The sequence below is a fragment of the Mesoplodon mirus genome, assembly GCF_964341445.2.
Source record: "Mesoplodon mirus genome assembly, chromosome: 5".
Classification (NCBI taxonomy): Eukaryota; Metazoa; Chordata; class Mammalia; order Artiodactyla; family Ziphiidae; genus Mesoplodon; species Mesoplodon mirus.
This window is the reverse complement of record NC_138980.1, coordinates 67,393,632-67,412,884: the sequence shown is the minus strand read 5'-3', so window position 1 is coordinate 67,412,884 and position 19,253 is coordinate 67,393,632. Positions and strand designations below refer to the sequence as shown.

The window sequence follows — 19,253 nt, the reverse complement described above, 5'->3', positions numbered from 1 at the left end:
CTCCCACCCAGGGCCCTGGTGACCCCTGGCCAGCTGGCCAGCTCCTGGTGTTGAGTTCCCCTTTGGGTTTGTTTTCTGTCTTGATAAAAAGTGTGCAATGTTTACAGCTATGGAATAGATTGAACTGTGGGTTTAGTTTCATGATGTTCACAACAGGTTTTCTGTTCAGGGGATATTGCCACTATTCCCAATGATGATAGCTCTTTCCCCTCGGGGAGGTACACAGGCATGAGCTATGAGTCCCTTTACAACTCCAGTAATCTGACCATGTTGAGGTGGTGATGCTGTTGGCAATGGGGAGAGGTGACTGCCCCCTAACTTCTTCCCCTGTGAGGGCAGAGAGACCTGGAGGTGCCCAGCCATCTGGAAAGAGGTGTGGTGACCTTGCTGACTGGGGAGACTAACAGCCTCCTGAGGAAAGTTGCCACTCCACTGGGGAGTTGCTGTACTCCCCAGGGCAGCCTGGGTCTTTGGGTCCATGAAGAGGTCCCAGGCAGGGATTGTTAGGAACCCCAGTCCAGCTGGGGAGAGCTGGCATTCTTATACCAGGGCTTCTAGGCTGGGGAACCTAGACTTTAGGGGCCTCATCTACTGATCTTCCCTCCCTCACCATGTCCCTGGGGCTTGGGCAGTCTGGCCATGGGTTACTGCTCCCTGGGGCTGGGCTTTCAGAGAGGAGAAGAAAGACAAGGAAGGAAGCCTGAAGGTAGTAAGGTCTCCAGCTTTGTGATCAAGGGTGAAGATTGCAGCTTGGAGACCAAAAATCAAAGCTCAGAGGAGAGATGTCAGAATTGAAGACTCAGGGGAGGGGACAAATGTCTGGACCTGTGGTCTGGAACTGGAACCTCCTTATCTCTGCTCTTTACCTCTAACTGGCTTCCAAAGGAGTGTTTTGTGGGGAGAGGGCATGTTGATGTAGGGATGAGGCCTCCATGGAGGTGGTACTCAGGCCTAGTACTTTCCTAGTGATGAAGATGAGCTGAGGAAATCACTGTCTGAGCTGGTGGATGACAAGTTTGGGACAGGCACAAAGAAGGTGACACGGATCCTGGATGGTAGCAACCCCTTCCTGGATGTCCCACAGGCTTTCAGCGCCACCACCTACAAGCATGGTGTGCTGACCCGGAAGACTCACGCCGACATGGATGGCAAGAGGAGTGGGTGTCAGCGGGGAAGGGGCATGGGGAGGGATGCTAGTCCAGAGGGGGTCCACACCCCCTTGGCCACTCCTCTGGTAATGCCCATGCAGGCAGACGTGTGGGGGACACAAGGGAAGAGATATCGGGGTGGTTGGTTGTGGCCACACTACCCGTGCCCCCCTCCCCAGCGCCCCGTGGGAGGCGTGGCTGGAAGAAATTCTACGCGGTGCTCAAAGGGACCATTCTGTACCTGCAGAAGGTGAGAGACTACCCCAGAGTCCTTACCCAGAAAGGGCCAGCTCAGCCCCTGCCTTACGGTGTCCAGAGAGTCCCGGGCAGGACCTAGAGCTTAGGCAGATTCTGGGTCCTCCCTCATCAAAGGCCTTACTCGGGCTCACGAAGGGCTTTGGTGGTTTCAGGGAGGGGTCTTTTGAATGTTCAGGGGTTCAGAGGACACACAGTGTAAGGCCTGTTCAGGCTTCTGAGACCACCTGGGGAGGAGTGCCTAGTGAGTCTTCTTGGGGTGGGCACGGCATCAGAGTGGCAGCAGCTTGAATAGTGGTGGGATGTACAGGGACAGAGAGAAGGAGAGCAGAAGGGAGGGACAGTGAGGGTGCAGCAAGTATGGGGCAGTAAGTCAGAGCCTGGTGATGACAGAGGCTTGCCCAACCCCTACCTGGCTTGTCCAGGATGAGTACAGGCCTGACAAAGCCCTGTCTGAGGGCGACTTGAAGAACGCCATTCGTGTGCACCATGCTCTGGCCACCAGGGCCTCCGACTACAGCAAGAAGTCCAATGTGCTCAAGCTGAAGACAGCCGACTGGAGGGTCTTCCTCTTCCAGGCACCGTAAGTAGGAGTGGGAGCACCCTCGCTCCCACCCTGGGCTCAGGACCTGCCCCATCCCCTCGCCTCGTCCACCTCAGGGGAGGCGCCCTTAGCTTCCCCTGCACAGCAGCCATGAGAGTGAGTGTATCCGTAAACAGCTTGGGTCCCTCCCCAGGAGCACTGGTTCTCAAGTGTGGTTCCCTCAGCATCTCTTGAAAAACCTGTTAGAAATGCAGTTTCTCTGGTCCCACCTTAGACCTCCTGAATCAAAAATGCTGGGGATGGGCCAGCAATTGTGTTTTAACAAGCCCTCTAGGTGATTCTGATGTGCACTGAAGTCCCTAAATACAGGGCAGATGGGATCTTTATCATCCTCCACTTAAAGTCGGGGGACGGGTGCAGAAGACTCACCCTACAGTTTCTCCATAAGACCTTCATTCCACTCCCCTGCGCTCCATCCTCCTGTGACTTGAGATTGGGGTTTCATGTGTCAGATGAGATTAAAAGGGGGGAGGCTGGTAAGTGAGCTCTCAGGACAAGAGTGGATGTGCCGGGCCAGGTAGTGGGGCAGGGACGAGATGGCCAAGTTGGGGTGACCAGTTGCCCAGCTGCCTCTAACAATCCCCTGCTGGTGTCACACTCATTAGCTCCAGGCTGTTAGCTCTGAACCTGGCTGGGCAGCTTTATTTCCACATGAAAATCCAGGTCTTGCCTGGGAGCTGGGACAGAGGGGAGCTCCCTACACAGATGTGACCAGGCCCATCCAGCCCCCATCCTGCCGTCCTCCCTCACTCCTTTGCCCACTTACACGGAGGTCTTCATGCCCTCTCTGTGCCAGGCTGGTGCTGGGTACTGGGTGCTGGGTGTGGGATAGGGAGTCCTATTGTGAGAAGCCAGTGCGCTCTCCCCTCCCCTCCTTTCCCCAGGAGCAAGGAAGAAATGCTGTCCTGGATCCTTAGGATCAACCTGGTGGCTGCCATCTTCTCGGCGCCCGCCTTCCCAGCTGCCGTCAGCTCCATGAAGAAGTTCTGTCGGCCCCTGCTGCCCTCCTGCACCACTCGCCTCTGCCAGGTACAAGCTCCTGGGACCACAACACCACCTCCCCAGGCTGCCTCTGCCGTGCCAGGCCCCCCATTCAACAGCCCTCACCTCAGCGCCTATCCGGCGCCTGGTCCTGGGCTAAGAGGCAAGGGCAGATATTCTCCTCCATCTCCACCGCACCCCATCCCCGTTTACAGATGGGGAGACTGAGGCCACACACCACACAATGGTCTGGGTGTGCCAGTGGCAGTGTGTCCTGTGGATGTGGTTGTGGTCTGTGGGCATAATGTGTGTCTGGGACGAATGGGAGAGAATGTGTGTGTCACAGGGAGCGAGCGACAGGTGAGACTTGGCTGCCCCTTCATCCAGGGCTCTTTTGCTGCCCTCACCTACCCTTAAATATTTTATTTGTAATCCTTAAAAAGCTCCTACTCATTAATACTCCATTTTTCAGAGGTTTTTTTTGAGAGGGGAGGATAAATGGTGGGCCACTACTTGTGAGGTGGAGGGCAGGGGCAGCGCTATACTTCCCTTCCTGTCAGGGCCCTTGTCCGGGGTCTTCTCCACAGAGCCCCTGGGGCTGTGCAAGCGGTGCACACTCCCCCCACGTGCACACATGCCATTCAAGCACACGCATGTTTATGTGTATACACACGTGCTGTGCACCCACACCTACACCACACTTGTGTCTGCGCACACACACACACACCCCACACACAAATGCATGCAGCCCAGTGCCTGCATGGCACAAAGGGGTCTGGCTGTGCCGTGATGGCTGGGGTGTACTGTGCACTTGTCTGTGAGTGACAGTGTCTTTGGGTATGATCCTGGGTCTGTGGCCATCAGCCGTGTCCGGGCATGAATGTGAGAGACTGTGTGCATCGTATGAAGCCAGGGGGTGCCGAGGCCGGGCTGGCCCTTGGTCCAGTGGGTTTGTGTGCATGTGACGGTTCATAGGAGCCGGGGGCTGTGTCTGGGTGAGTGTGTGTTTGTGTAAGGGAGTGTCTGCGTCCACACACAGTGTGAGGGTCTCTCATCTCCTGAGCCTGCTGGGGAGGCTCTAGGAGAGCTGATGCCAATGGCAGGAGGGGAGGAAGGAAGGCAGCGGCGGAACGCTCCCTTGGGCCTAGACCCGGCTCTGCCCCTGTGTATTTGACAACCCTGGCCAGGCCTCAGTTTCCCTTTGGTGAAGCAGCTCCTGGTGGGATAGCCCTGTGACCTCCTGAGAGTGGGACCTCACAGTCCATGGCTTGTCTTTGCAGGAGGAGCAGCTGCGTTCTCATGAGAATAAATTGAGGCAGGTGACTGCAGAGCTGGCTGAGCACAGGTGTCACTCGGTCGAGAGGGGCATCAAGTCCAAGGAGGCTGAGGAGAACCGGCTGAAGGAGCATTATCTCACGTTTGAGGTGGGCCCTTCAAAGGAGGGGTTTTGAAGAACAGGGCTAGAGCAGGAGGAAGAGGCCAGTTCCTGCCTTCCACATCATTCCCCGACCAGGGGCTCCTGCTTTGGGGGCTTCCCTGAGGTAGTCGTGGACTGTGGTCTCCTGTGGGCCTATCTCTGCACAGTCCAGCTGCACAAACAATTGTGCCCTCACTTATGTCTCTCAAAGAGCACCAGACGGGCTCTACCAGAGACCCCTGTCACCCCTCTACATCTTTCTCCAAGCCCCATCCTCACCTCCCCTTTCCCCATAGGCCCAGCTTCTCGGGAAGTTTTTACGACCAAACCACAGAACTCATAAGCTCTCTCCACGTGACTTTCCCCCCTTGTGTCTCCTGTGCCTCTTTCACATAGGTTTATCAAGCAGAGCACCTTGGTCTTTCCTTCTGAGCTCCCCCTTCTTTCCATCTTGTCTCTGCCCCCTCCCCTGGTTCTGCCCCACCGTGGGGTGAAGGATGGCGGGGTGGACTTGGGGGAGGAAGGCAGGAACCACTTGTCCATTTTGGACCGACCTGCACCAGGGGGGTGGACAGACACAAGAGAGGCTGAGACCAAGTCAGGAAGCCCCTGGAGCAGGAAGGGTGGGAAGTCGCCCCTCTCAGCCTCTAGATTTCCACTCTGATTTTCTACTGCAGCATAGAGGAGAGAGGAGAGCTCCCAGGATTGATCCTGACCTTTTGAAAAACATAACACTTTATAGCTTTTGGAAGTCTTCTCCATTTCACTCTCTCTGTGATGTAAAAAAAGCCACACTGATTGGCAGGTGTGATTCTCTTCACTTCCCTTGTATTGATTGATTTAATCCTCATATGAACTCTGTGACGTGGCTTTTGTTATTATCCCCATTTTACAGATGGGGAAATTGAGGCTTGGAGAGGTTGGATCATGTGCTTGAGGTGACACAGGAAGTGCAGGAGCCAGGATCCTAACCCAGGCAATTGATTGTGGCTCCAGAGCCCTGGTCTTTCTCACCCCCTGCCTGGCTTAACTGGGGGTGGTGGGGAGTGGTGGGGAGAATGAAGGGTAGGGGAGGTGAAGCCCAAAATGAAGGGTCTTTCAGCTCCTGTGGCAGAGCTGGGTGAGAACAGGGTCTTGTGACCCTTAGTCCCTGCCTCCCCTGGGACTGCAGTGAGGGCCTGAAGCTCAGAGTCAAGGCCTCAGACACTGCCAAATCTCCCTCCTAAATGTTTACCAATTTACAGCCCCTTTAATAGCTCATGAATGTGCCTCTCTCTCCAGGCCCTCACCAACACTGGACATAATCTCCATTAATCTGATAGGTTTAACAAGTGGTGTCTTATTGCTGTTTTAATTTGGATTAAATTTTTTTAAAAAAAATTGTGGTTAAAAAGCATAGCATAAAATTGACCATCTTAACATCATCTTATCATCATTTTTAAGTATATAGTTCAGTAGTGTTAAGCCTGTTCACATTCTTGGGCAACCAATCTTCAGAACCTTTTCACCTTCCCAAACTGAAACTCTATAACTATTAAACAAAGACTCCTCAGCACCCTCCTCCCAGCCTCAGCCCCTGACAACCACAGTTCTACTTTCTGTCTCTATGAATGTGACTACTCTCTAGGTACTTCATATAAATGGAATCATACAGAATTTATGTTTTTGTGACTGGCCTGTGTCACTCAGCACAATGTCCTCAAGGTTCATCCCTGTTGTAGCATACGTTAGAATTTCCTTCCTTTTTAAGGCTGAATACTATTCTGTTGTATTTGTATACCACGTTTTGGCTATCCTTTCATCGACTGATGGACATTTGGGTTGCTTCCATCTTTTGGCTACTGTGAATAATGCTGCCATGAACATGGGTGTGCAAATGTTTCTTTGAGATCCTGCTTTCAGTCCTGCTTTTATATCCAGAAGTGGAATTGTTGAATTGCATGTAATATTATTTTTCACTTTTTGTGGAATAGCTGCACTGTTTTCCACGGTAGCTGTACCATTTTACATTCCACCAATAGTGTACTTGGGTTCCAATTCTTCCACATCCTTACCAACACACTTGTTACTTTCTGTTTTGTTTTTGCTTTGATAGTAGTTATCTTAATGTGTTTGAGGTGATATCTCATTGTGGTTTGGATCTGCATTTTCCTGATGAATAGTGATGTTGAGCATCCTTTTGTGTGCTTACTGGTCATTAGTATATCTTCTGTGGAGAAATGTCTATTGGAGTCCTTTGCCCATCCTGAAATTGGGCTGTGTTTTTGTTGTTGAGTTGTAGGAGGTTTTTTTTCCCTTTAATATTCTGGATACTAGACCCTTACCAGGTTTATGATTTGCAAATACTTTTTTCCCATTCTGTGGATTGCCTTTTCACTCTATTGACTGTGTCCTTTGATACAGAGAAGTTTTAAATTTTGATAAAATCCTATTTGTCTATTTTCACTCTTGTCTGTGCTTTTGGTATCATATCCAATGTCATTGCCAATTAATTTAGAGTTTTTAAAATTATGAGTGAAATTTCTGTGCATGTCCCTTGCCTAATATTTTTTATTGGGTTGTTTATCTCCTTTTTATTGATTTGTGAGAGCTCTCTAAATATTAAGGAAATTAGTCTTTTGTTATATAAGATACATTTTTTTCTCATTTTGTTGTTTGTCTTTTGACTTTGTTTTTGGCCTTTCTCTGCCCTTTCCCCAGAAAAGCCGTTATGAGACCTACATCCACCTCCTGGCTGTGAAAATCAAAGTGGGCTCAGATGACCTGGAGCGGATTGAGGCCCGGCTGGCCACCCTGGAGGGGGATGACCCGTCTCTCCGCAAGACACACTCGAGCCCTGCCCTCAGCCAGGGCCATGGAACTGTGACTGGCAGCAAAGCCACGAGGGATAACACTGGGCCTGATACTTAGCTGGCATGGATGGGCAGGTCCCAGAGGCAGGCAATGCCCCCAGAGGGGTCAGTGAGCACAATTCCAGCCAGGGGCCACTTGGATCAGCTCCAGGCAGTTGTTGGGCAGCCAGGGGGGTGTGGAGAGCCCTGTGGGCCAAGGAGATGGAGATGCTATTCATGGTGTCGATCTTGCATCCTGGGGCTTCTCTGGGCCTCCAACCTTCTCCCCAGCTCTCACATCCCTCTTCACCCCAGAGCCTCGTTTTCTAGGCCAGTTGTGTGCATGCTCTAGCCACCATCTCAAGAAGTGGGAAGGGTGGTTGAACTTACCAGGCTCTCCTCTTCTCACAAGTTCCTCCCCTTATCTCCCTTGTTTCCGAGGGCAGGTCTTGACCCCAGGTCTCAGCTTGGACTCCCACCCTTTCTCCTCCTCCTTCCTCTGAGTTGACCAGCAGCAGGTCTGCAGACCACCAGCACTATCCTCTCTTCCTCCACTCAGCAGCCTTGGGAACCACACCCCATTCTCCTGCCTCACCTGGCAATAACCCAGGACCCAGGCCTGTCCCTCAGTGCCAAGCTCTCTCCACTCAAGTGTGTGTCCACCTCATCTTCCATCCATCGAGGCCACTACTGCTTTCTTTTATATGGACATAAATGTATATATATAAGAATTATATATATATATAAGGAACTCCTCTAGAGATGGTTTTGGAACTGATATCAGTTAGAGGATGAAATAAGAGGTAGGAAAAGCCTATTTCAGAATGCACTTGTTAGCAAGGAGGGCTGCTCTCTGGCCCCTGGAGGCCCTGACACTCTGGAAGGTAAGGTAGAGATAGTATGACCTCCTCTCACCCTATTTCCCCCTCTTCCGGCTGACCTGTGACTTAAACTGCTCTTACAGTTAATGCTTTGGAATAAATAGTGTGTGTGTGTGAGCTGCCCCTTCTGTCCCACAGGCATCCTGGGGTGTGAGTGGGATGGGACCGTGGCCCTGTTTATATTTTGGTCTTTATGTTGGTGCTGCCGGGTCTCTGAGCTCCAGAGGTGGCCTCTTGTACAGATCTACTGCTACAGGAATAAAAGACACTCTGCCTTGCAAATAGCCATTTGTCAACAAGCCCAAAGATGTTTGGTGGGGGAAGGTTATGGAAGCCATTAATTCTTGGTCTTGGGAAAAGGTGGAATGACAAGTTGTTGATTGTTTTTTAGGTTGCTATTTCTCGTACTCTTCTAGTGACTCAGAAACGCTAGTGAAGGACATGTCTGGGAAGAAGAATTTTCCATGTGATGATCACAGACTAGCATCCTTTAAACCCTGCAATCCTCAGACTGACAGTGGTGGTACCTGCAATACAGCTGTGATGAGCAAATCCTTTCTATTTTTAAAATAGATTACTGTAGTTTGGCCAGCAGTTTGACCTCAGTGGTAACATATTTAGTTAATAAGCCAACCTTGCAACTAAGCAGTCAACATTTATAAGCCCACTCACATTTGATACAAGGGACCTGTGAGTCTGTGGAGAGATGTAGTGACTTAAAGCCAGGTTATTTAATTTGGATCAGCTGAGTGTATTTTATAACCAAGCCATCTGGCACCTTCATTTTGCTGAGTGGAAGTAAATGTTCATTTAAGTGAAATTGAAAGAGCAATGTGGCAACATAAAAAAGCTCTCTGTACTTTCTTCTCCACGCTGTCTCGAAGGTCCTTTGAGTTTGGGGTCAGCTTCCCACCCTCTACCTCACGAGGGTGGGTGAGTGAAAGCAGAGGAGCAGGCTCCATCCGCTGCAGACACGTGTGCTTCCCTGAGCACTAGCCGTACCTCCCATCAGTAAAAAAAAACGTTTAGTTCACTTTCTTAATTGTATAATTATTTATTGTAAATTATATACGTGTACTACTGTACTAAAATATTATGTACATTATAAAACATACACAAAAATAGAAATTTTAAAAAGATGAGATGAAAATAAATCTAAAGCAAAGTTCTTTTTTTTCTGCATGCTAATGGCCCATCATATTCCCTCCACAACCTCTGCCCTTAATAGGTCCATTTTCCAGGACTGTCCAAATCCAGAGACTTGGAGGACTGCAGGTGAGATGTGATAAGTGGTTTGCGCCACCTGGTGGTCCTGGGACGTGTCCGTGGGCTCAGGGACTCCTAGGGGCTGACCCTTGAGGACAGCGTCTCTTGAGCCTCCATCCTCTCATTCAGTGAAGGTGAACAGTGCTGCACACTGTGCTGGGTGCTGGGGATACTGTGGTGAGAAAAGGATTGACCAGATCCCTGTCCACACGGGGCTCACAGTCTAGTGGGGAGGGGGACAGACAGTCACCATTTCCATTTGGGACTCTGGAAGGGCTGGGGAGACAAGCCAAAAATGACCTGGCAGAGAGAAGAAAAAAGAATTGGAGAAGTGGGGAAGACTGACTCAGGAAGCCACCCGAATGTCCTAAGTGCTCCTGGGGGACAGGGTAGTAGTAGGAAAGTCACTTAACAGGGCTATACCTCTTCCTGACAGGCCATACTAAAGATGCCCCAAGGCAGAATTTGAGAGGTGAGTAGAAAAGGGGCCTCTCTGGCCACACCTGCTCCTAGGTTCCATTCACACCTGTGAATGAATAGGTGGCTGATAAGATGGGGAGTCAAGGAAACTGATTAGGTTCTGGCCTTAGACTCAGCAGGTAACTTAGAATCCAGAGCAGATAATGAAGGTACCAAATGGGGTCATGTGAAAGTCAATGAGTTAATCAAGGGGCCATTCAGTATTACTTGGGGTTACATAGAGGTGGATGGGTTCACTGGGGTCATGGAGGTGGTTTCTGACTAAAAATTGAGAAGGTGAAAACTTAGGGCCCTCAGAAGGGTCAGATGAGGATACTAAACTGGGTCATGAAGAGGTCAGTGGGTTCACCAAGAGGTCATTCAGAATTACTTGGGGTCACATAGAGGTCAATAGGTTCACCAAGAGGTCATCCAGAATTACTCTGGGTTAGATAGAGGTCGGTGTGCTCACTGGAGTCATGGAAGTGGTTTCTGAGTGAAAATTTAGAAGGTAATAGCAACTCAGGCCCTCAGAAGGGTCAAATGAGGACAATAAACTGGGTCATGAAAAGGTCGATGGGTTCACCAAGAGGTCATCCAGAATTACTCAGGGTCATACAGAGATCATAAATCACACAGGAATTACTGGCTCTCAGAGAATTGTAGAGGCAATAGTGCACTCAGAGCTGGCACGGGGCCTGGAGGAGATCATCAGGGGCTAGAGAAGTCAGTGATTTGCAGGTTTGTGTAGCATTTAGTTCAGTAATTTCCTTTTTTTCTTTGTAACAGGTACTTTTTTCCCCCAGCGTCCCCACATGAATATGTGTCTAGTTCTTTACTTTTCTCCATCACTTCCCTTTCATCCAGTTTTTGCCACTCTCTGTGTGACTCAAGAATGCAAGGCACAGGATATGGTCATCATCATCATCATCAAATTAGCCATTAATAGACATCTATCATGTGCCAGAAGCAATCCTGGGCGCTCTATATAATCTCCACAGCAACCCTTTGAGGTAGGTATTAGCATCACCCTTTCCCAGCTGAGGCAAGTGCAGCCTAGAGAAGTCACACAGCTAGTGAGGGGCAGAGCTGGAATTTGAACTCAGGCCCTGTTGATACCTAAGCCCTTTCAACCCTAAGCCTCTCTGTCCTTCGCATGTGTAGGTCTCTGAGCTGACTACACACATTTGTGCACACGCCCACACGTCAACCACGGGAGCTCTTTGGATAGCTGACTCCTTTGTGTCTGGTTGGAACCTAATGGTTCCTGGTGCTGGGCATTGGCTTAGTAACATTAAACAATGAGGGGAAAGGCTCACCCTGGACACCATCTGCCTTCTCCATGCCTGAAATCATGTACCTTTCATCAGGGACTGCAAGTTTAGACAGGCCCTGGCTTTGAGGGGATATAAAAAACCCCAACACCCTGTGGGCTTAAAAGCTGCAGCAGCTGTGGTCCTCCTGGCAGCTGAGGGTACCCATTATGCCACTTTTCATGTCCACCCATTGCCTGAGGCCCCAAGGGTCATCTTGCCTCAGCTGCTTCAGTGCCAACCTCACAACCCTTCCCTCCTCACCCACCTAGGCCCGGAAACTCTTGCCTCATTCTGGCCCCTGTAGCTCCAGGGCAGGAACTGGGCCAGGGCCCTGAGGCTGAGCTCGAAGCAGAGTAATCTGCATCAGCCCCTTGGCCAGGTTCCCCAGCAGCGGGGGGCGGTGGGTGGGGAGCTGGGGGACACCTTGTGAAGTTCTTAGAACAGGGAGGAGGGCTGGAGCCTGTCGTGGGAGTCGAAGGCAGGGAGATTGAAGGGAGGGTCTCTTCTCCCAGGGACTGCTCTGGCCCTCTCCAACCTCCACACCAACATCCATCCATCTCTATCACAGGTTTTCATCCTCTGTCTCCCTCCTCACCTGGGGGCTAGGCACACGCAGTCAAACATGAGTTATTTCTGATTTTATTTATAATATAAAAATGTTCAAGTGTCAACAGTCAGGTGTTTGGACATTTCAAGGGCAGGTTTCCCATTTGCTTAGGATTTTTTTTTTAAACAATTACCTTTTGTGGACCCAGTTTTGGAGGGTGGCGAGGTCAGGGCTGGAGAGGGAGTGGAAGTCATGGGTGGGCTAGGGGCTGGGAGTTGGGCTGTGAGAAGGAAATGGTGTTACTTTATTGCTAAGAGGGGACTCAAATACACTGTCAAGTGGCTCTTCTCGGTCCCAGCGTGACCATGCATCCAATCTAAAGAATCTGAAATGCAAAGGACATGCAGGAGTAAAATAGAAAAGACGACCTGTAAACGAAGGTGCTGCAGAGGACGGAGGGGCGTCCTGGAGGCCATAGGGGAGGAGGAGCCACGAACATTGGGGCCCTGGCAGAGCTGCCCCCTCCCCCGGCCGAGGCTGTTGGGAAGACCTCTTTCTCAGTGCCCCCCTCCCTTAGCAGCTGTGAGGAGCGGGGAGGCCCCCCTCCCCATTCTGGTTGCTGTCGCTGGGCCTTAGTCTCCCCCTGGACGTTACCTGACCCCAACTCTAGCTCCAAACCTAGGATCCCCGCCCTCTCCTCAGGGGGCCCAGGACTCCAGATCTTGCACTGGGGCAAAGCTACTCCGGACCTCATGTCGTTCGTTGGGGCCCCCAGCCTCGTGCCCACCCGAACCCAATCCCGCAGCCTCTTCTCTCCTGCTTTGTCTCACCACCACCACCTCCCACGACCCCCGCCAGCTTGGGATCCTACATTCCCCCACCCCGCAACCCAGACTTCTCTCCAGGAGCTCCAGATTAGCGTACAGCAAAAGGCACCACAATATAGGTTTCTATTAAAGAGTCAAAAAATTGGCCCATCTCTCTTTTTTTTGTTGTTGTTTCTTTTTTTTTTCCGAAGCTGTAAATCAGGATGTCACATATAAATAGTTTCCCTATAAAAACGTCTTTGCCGTTAGCTAGTATTATAAGACAATTTTTGCTAAAATGAAAATAAAACATTTTGTTATACCTTTTTCCTTTTATAGAAAATAAAAATATTTTTATTTCTTTTTTTCCCTCCTCTCTCTCTCCAGTCGGCGGTCTCTGTTCTCCTTAAAGACAGTGGGGCGGGCGAGGCGGAGGGGGCGGCGGGGGCCCTAGAGGGGCCCCGAGTCCTGCTTGGCCCGCGGGGGCGGCCCGCGGCTGTGTCTGCTGCTGGCCCGCGTGCTGTGGCTGTCCAGGGAGTAGTAAGTCCTGCTGTCGGCCGCCGGGCAGAGCGGCGGCGAGTCCGAGCGCAGCGCGTCGTGCGCCGCACGCAGGCCGAGGAAAGGCGTGCTCTCGGCCGCCAGAGCCCCGTCCGCGTCGTCCGCTTCGTCGTCCGAGGGGGAAGCCGAGCCACCTCCCGAGCCGCTGCTCAGCGACAGCGAGTCCCGCGCCGCGCGTGCGCGCTGCGCCGCCAGCCCGTTGAGGCGCGAGCGGCGCCAGCGCCGGGGCCCAGCAGACGTCCTACGGGACGCGCCGCGGGCGCGCGGCCGCGGCGGCGGCGGGGGCGCGCACTCCTGCGTGGTCTCGTACTCGTCGTCCTCGGGGATGCGGAAAGGGCTGGCGGGCAGACTGCCCAGGCTGCCGCCTAGGGCGCAGGCCCCGCGCCGCGGCCCCGGTCCCGCCGCGGGGTAGTAGTAGCTGTCGTAGCTGCGCTGCATGTCCGCACTGGTCCCGGGCCCTGGACCGGGGCCGGGGGGCGCCGGGTGCCGCAGGAGCGGCTGCTGCTCCGCCAGGCGGTAGCTGATGGGCGCGGCCGGCGGCAGCGACACGGCGTGCGCCGAGTTGGGGGACGTGATCTCGAAAGTCGGCACCTGCGTGGCCAGCGAGTAATGGAAGTCCACGGGAGAGAGGCGCGCGGGCGTGGTCAGGGCCGACACATACCTGCGGGAAGAGGCAGAGACGTGAGCCGGTGGCCAGGGGATGGGGCGGACCTGATGCAAAGCAGCGGTCTTGCCCACGGTCCCTCTTGCAAGAACCATGATGGTATTACTAAGTGACCGTAATAAATTTCCTTAATTTCTCTGAGCCTCAGTTTGCTTATCTGTGAAATGGGAGTAACCACAGTGCTCATTCCGTAGCGTTGTTGGATGATTCCATAAACGTGTCAGTGGTCCTTGGCTGTGGGGATGCTCACAGTCACCGGTGTTCCTGAATGGTTACTTTGGGTGAGGCTAAGGCTGGGGCATTTTACATGTGTGATCTCATCTAATACAGTAATTCTATAAGAGGCTTCTGTTAGTCCCGTACTACACGTGAGGAAACTGAGGCTCAGAACATTTAATTGACTTACTCAAGGTTCACACAGCCAGGAAGTGGTTGAGCTGGGATTTGAACCCAGGCCAGGCAGGAACCAGAACTCATACTGCCCAATTCCTCATTCTAGTCCCTGCATTCAGCCACCCCTGTGACTTGGACTTACCTCCCCTCCGGGACAGTTCATCCCATGGCTGATGGCTACAGTGGGGAAATATTTTCCTTTTTAAGTTGAAGCTAAAAGCTGCCTCAGGGAAGTGACTGCTCCCACCTCAGGTAGGGTCCTCAGCCCAGAGCTCACAGTTACCAAGACCCCACTGAAGTGTCTCTGCTTGGGGCTGAAGACCACCAGTTCCTTCAAAAGTTTGCCCTTGCTAATATCTCCCACTCTGGGTCCCAGGCACCTGTCCCTTTTCTTTTTCCACATTTCCCTCTCTGAGTCAACCGGCCTCTTGCCCAACCATTATCCACCTCAGGACAGGGACCACCCACCTCCCTGCCTCTCTTCCAGACTGCAAAGCTGGGCACCTCATTGCTCTCCGGAGTCCCCATTACTGTTTTCCAGAATCATCTGACTCCCCTCTCTTCCCTCTCCCACATGCACGTCCATCACGTCCTACCCATTTCCTTTCTCCTGGAATACCCTCCACCCCGCTCCACTCCATCCTGGGACTAGATGTTCACTCTGGTCATTCCCCCGCCCCAGGGTCTTTCCTCCTTCAGCCTATGCAATTCCCAGAACAATCTTTTTTTGGCCACGTGGCATGTGGGATCCTAGTCCCCCGATGAACCTGCGCCCCCCGCAGTGGAAGCGTGGAGCCTCAACCACTGGACTGCCGGGGAATTCCCTCCCAGAGCAATCTTTTAAAGTCATATCTCTGCTTTAGGAGGCCCTTCCTGCTTACCCACCCAGGGCCACTGGCCATCTGTCTGGCCCCAGCTTGCCTGTTCAGGCCCAGCTCCACTCTCCTCACAGCGCACCCTGCTCTAGGCGCCTCACCAGCCATGTCCTTAGTGCCTCTGCTGGAACAGCTCAAGTTGTTCCCCTTGCCTGGAAGTCTTTCCCCGCCTTGCCTCTCTACCTCCCATCCATTAAGGCAGGGGTCCCCAACCCCCAGGCCGCGGACCAGTACCCGTCTGTGGCCTGTTAGGAACCAGGCCGCACAGCAGGAGGTGTGTGGCCAGAGCGATTGAAGCTTCATCTGTATTTACAGCCACTCCCCATGGCTTGCATTACCGCCTGAGCTCCGCCTCCTGTCAGCATTATGGTGAGTTGTATAATTATAAGGTAATAATAATAGAAATAAAGTGCACAATAAATGAATCATCCTGAAACCATCCCCCCGCCCCCGTCTGTGGAAAAATTGTCTTCCACAAAACCGGTCCCTGGTGCCAAAAAGGTTGGGGACCGCTGCATTAAGAAGTCCTATTGCTCTTGTTACTACTGATAACCATAGCTCCACCTAGTGAGCACCAGCGCCATGTCAGGTAAAAGGCAAAGAGCCTTTGCGCATGATCTTAGGGTGGCCTTCATAAGAACCATGCAGGATAGGTGTAATGCTCCCTGTTCTATAGCTGAGGAAACAGGCACAGAGGTGATCAACCTGCCCCAAGTCACACAGGTGGTGGAGCTGAGCTTGGAAAGGTTGCTTGGAAAACCTAGCTGCTCCCCAGAGCCTGCCGTCAGACTGGGTTTCTCTGCCCTGGTGGGGTGTCCTATGCTTAGCACTTTCCATAGGCAGCTGTGAGCTTCAGTGGTTTTGTGTCCATGACCAGCATGGAGTAGGCTGAATTGAAGCCTTCTCCACCCCAGCCTGGAGTTCCTAGTACCATGCCCCTTTTTCTGCTCTCCTCCCACAGATCCCAAGTGCCAAGGGGAGAGCAAGATGGAGGCTGGCCCCCTGCAACTCCTGGCTTGGAGTCAGGGAAGAAGGGAAGGTTCCTGGTTCTCACTGCATTCATTGCTCAGGAACCCAATGGCATCTTGATCCATGGGGGCCTAGTTGCTGATACTTCCAGGGCCTTCAGGCATTCTTGGCTCATTCCCATCCTGCACACATCAGTTTACTCACAGACGGCCTCCCCTCCCACTCTTCAATCTGCTCAATCTTGCTGTCTGTTTCTCCTGGGACATGGGGCCTCTAGGTGACACCAGGGTAGGGCAACTGTATGTTCTGGTTTGTCCAGGCCAGACCCTGTTTGCTCCTGATGTTCCACTGCAATTATTAATAACATCCCCTTCTACTCTGAAAAGTGTCCTAGTAGAACAATTAAATGGTCATAACACACCAGGGTCTACTAGCTGTAGTCCCAGCCTGTCATTAACATGTTGATGACCCCAAGCAGACCATTTAACTTTTCAGGGACCTTGCTTGCGCATCTAGAAAATGGGGATGAGGCTCTTTGGAGTGTTTCTGAGGTGACCTAAGGGTCAGCCCTGGGTCAGTGGTGCCAGCTCTCTGGCTACGGTGGCGCACAGGTCACGGGGTAGGAACTGACCTCTCGCTGTGTGGGGAGTCACGCAGGGAGTCTATGGAGTCATGGTAAGGTGGCACAGCAGCCCTGCGCTGCTCCTCTAGGCTGTAGGCTGCCGCCCGCCGTGCCCGCGCCTCCACACACGCTGGGCTGTTGCATTTGCTGGTGCCCACTGATGACAGCATGATGCCCGATTGGGAGTCGGAGGTCAGGCTCTCAGAATGTTCCAGGCTCCACGTGTGGCTCTCATGCCTGGAGAAGCCAGGTGGAAGTGAGGTGAGGGGTCAAGAAGGGGCTGGGCAGCCCAGCACGTGTGGTCCCAGGCCCACCCCTTCCCTGGCTCTTCATTCCATCTCAGGCCCCCTCAGCTCACTGCCCTTCACTCTGGGCTGAGGTGTAACATCATAAATGCCAAACCCCGATTTTGGGAGAAGGAGAGCTGGAGGCCCGAGGATGGGTGAGCTGCAATGTGCAGAGAGGCCTCTTCCTTTCCTCTCTGCAACCAAACTCTCCTTAGCCTCCCTGTCTGGGACCCTCCCACTCCCATGGTACTTAGCCACTTGCCTTAAGAGCCCAGCCCCAGTGGCCAATATATGGGGACCCTGCCTATTCTGTGCTGCTCCCCAGGGAAGAAAGGGGCCAACCATGTTCTTTCTTGAGCTGAGTCTTTGTCCTTGTGTGGACAGGCCTCCCTACCTCTGGAGAGGAGGCTAAGGTGGACTAGGTTCATGTGGAAAACCCAGGAGAGGGCGTCAAACAGCTGTGGGTATTTGAGTGAGCAGGCACTTTATGCCAGATGAAGTGGTGCTGATGAGGGCCAAACAAAACCAAATGTTAGGTGGGAACACAGTGATGCTGTTGTTCCTCTGGGGCTGGTTTAGACTAGAAAAGGGAATCCGGTCTCTTGAGGATCTGGATGTACGTTTGGTGGTGGGTTCTGGTTTGAAGCCCCCCACCTCCACCCTCCTGCTCACAGGGACCCTCAATACAGAGCCCAGCCTGGCTGGGGAGTTTGGTGTGTGTCCCCAGGCAGGTGTGTGGTGCACATGTGCACGCCCTGAGGGTGTGCATACAGGAGTCTGCAAGGCTGCGTGGGCCTTGGTGGTGCCCACCTGTGGCTGGAGGTGGGCGTGGCTGTGGAGCAGTGGTGAGAAGGAGAACAGGAGTGGCTCCCAGAGAAGGTGGTCTCCGTTTCCCTCCGGATGACATGGTCTGTGGCTGGCACATTCTTGGAGATATACTGGAACAGACAGAGGGTTTTTTTGGGGGGGGGGCAGTTAGTGACAGATGACCAAGTTGACCCTCCTTCCTGGTGGGCAGGGGAAGTGAGGCAGTAAGCTCCAGGTTGCAGGGGTGGTGGTGGTCCACTGGATAAGCAACTCGGTGCTAGGGCAGCAATGGCCCCTGGAAATCAATCCCCCGACCTCCCTTAAGGAAGTGGGCCAAGTGAGGCTAAGTCATCCTTGTGAGGCAAGGCTAGGCTAGCAGGCAAGGCTGAGCACAGGATGGGCCGGCCGCCTCCCTGGCCCATTCTTGCAGGGGGCATAAGAAGGCGGGCTACACAGCAAGGGGTCAGAGTGGGGCCTGGGAACACCACTCACGTCTGCCATCTGGATCTCCTCAGGGTCCAGCCGGGGATGGCTGGGCCCGTTGGCCAAGCTCCGGTTCTGGTGGGCTGGACACATGTTCTGTCGAAGGTGGTTATGCATCTGCTTCCGCTGTTTTCTGCACAGGGGAAGGTGCATTAGCCTGACACCCCCTCCCCGCCTCCCCTGACACACACAAAGTATGAGCTTCCCTAGCTGTTACTCCAGGGAACTAGTCTACCTGGGCCGGGACTGCCGTGGCAATCTCCTGCTACTGCTCTTTCCTGTGCTCAGGCTGCCTTCAGCAAGGACCCCTTCAATCAACCCCTTACATCATCACTGCCACCTGGAATTCAGCAGGACCTGAGCATAGTGGTAATGAGCTTCTGCTGAGAGAGCAGAACTCTACTACTTTCTAGCTGTGTAACTCTGGGCAAATCACTTAAACTATCCATGTTTCACTTTCCTCATCTGTAAAATGGACTGATCATCCACGCATTCCAAAGACCACTGAGGATTAAGAGTAGATAAAATATTCAAGCACAGTGCTGGCCCACTTCATGCATTCATTTATTTGGTATCTATTGGGTTGTTACTATGTGCCAGATGCTGTTTTGGAGCAGAGGAGACAGATATGGTTCCTGCCCTCATGGAGCTTGCAGGCCAGTAGGGGAGGCAGATGATAAACACATAAACAAATAAACAAACAAGATACTTTCAGCAAAGTGCTATGGAGAAAATAAAACAGGATGCTGTGGTCAGGGAGTCAAGACCTGTGGGGCTACTTCACTTCGGCACCTATTAAGTGCTCAATACATTTGTTTTGTAATCAACAAGTTTAATCATGTCACTCCCCTGTTAAAGCCCCTACATTGGGCTTCAGAATTCTGTTTCCTCTCCCCAGCCCTGTCTCTCACTGCCCTTTCCCCTCCCCAGCTTGCTGCATCCTTGGAGGGCTTGTTTCTGATCCTATACTGTGCCCCTCTGGCCTCTGGGCCTTTGCATCCAATTGCAGCACATTCTCTGCCTCTTCACCTGCTAACTCCTGCTCATCTCTCAGGCCCAGCTTAAATGCACCTTTCTCAGGGAA

The 19,253-nt window shown here is 52.6% G+C and overlaps 2 protein-coding genes across 8 annotated transcripts in view; one reads left to right on the top strand and one right to left on the bottom strand.

Moving 5' to 3' along the window:
* Positions 1-8,474, top strand: part of PSD2 (pleckstrin and Sec7 domain containing 2) — a 54,904-nt gene extending 46,430 nt beyond the window's left edge. For both annotated transcript variants that reach the window (XM_082621728.1, XM_082621727.1), the window contains 6 exons: positions 967-1,157; positions 1,328-1,398; positions 1,829-1,986; positions 2,892-3,036; positions 4,269-4,412; positions 7,106-8,474. In XM_082621728.1, the coding sequence (XP_082477854.1) occupies positions 967-1,157; positions 1,328-1,398; positions 1,829-1,986; positions 2,892-3,036; positions 4,269-4,412; positions 7,106-7,315 (919 nt within the window). In that variant the 3' untranslated portion in view covers positions 7,316-8,474. The remainder of the gene's footprint in view (positions 1-966; positions 1,158-1,327; positions 1,399-1,828; positions 1,987-2,891; positions 3,037-4,268; positions 4,413-7,105) is intronic.
* Positions 8,475-12,883: 4,409 nt separating this feature from the next.
* The window catches only part of NRG2 (neuregulin 2), a gene marked incomplete at its 5' end in the record, with an annotated part of 178,124 nt that continues 171,754 nt past the window's right edge, over positions 12,884-19,253 (bottom strand). For all 6 annotated transcript variants that reach the window (XM_082623604.1, XM_082623603.1, XM_082623605.1 and 3 more), the window contains 4 exons: positions 12,884-13,730; positions 16,602-16,829; positions 17,690-17,817; positions 18,179-18,302. In XM_082623604.1, the coding sequence (XP_082479730.1) occupies positions 12,962-13,730; positions 16,602-16,829; positions 17,690-17,817; positions 18,179-18,302 (1,249 nt within the window). In that variant the 3' untranslated portion in view covers positions 12,884-12,961. The remainder of the gene's footprint in view (positions 13,731-16,601; positions 16,830-17,689; positions 17,818-18,178; positions 18,303-19,253) is intronic.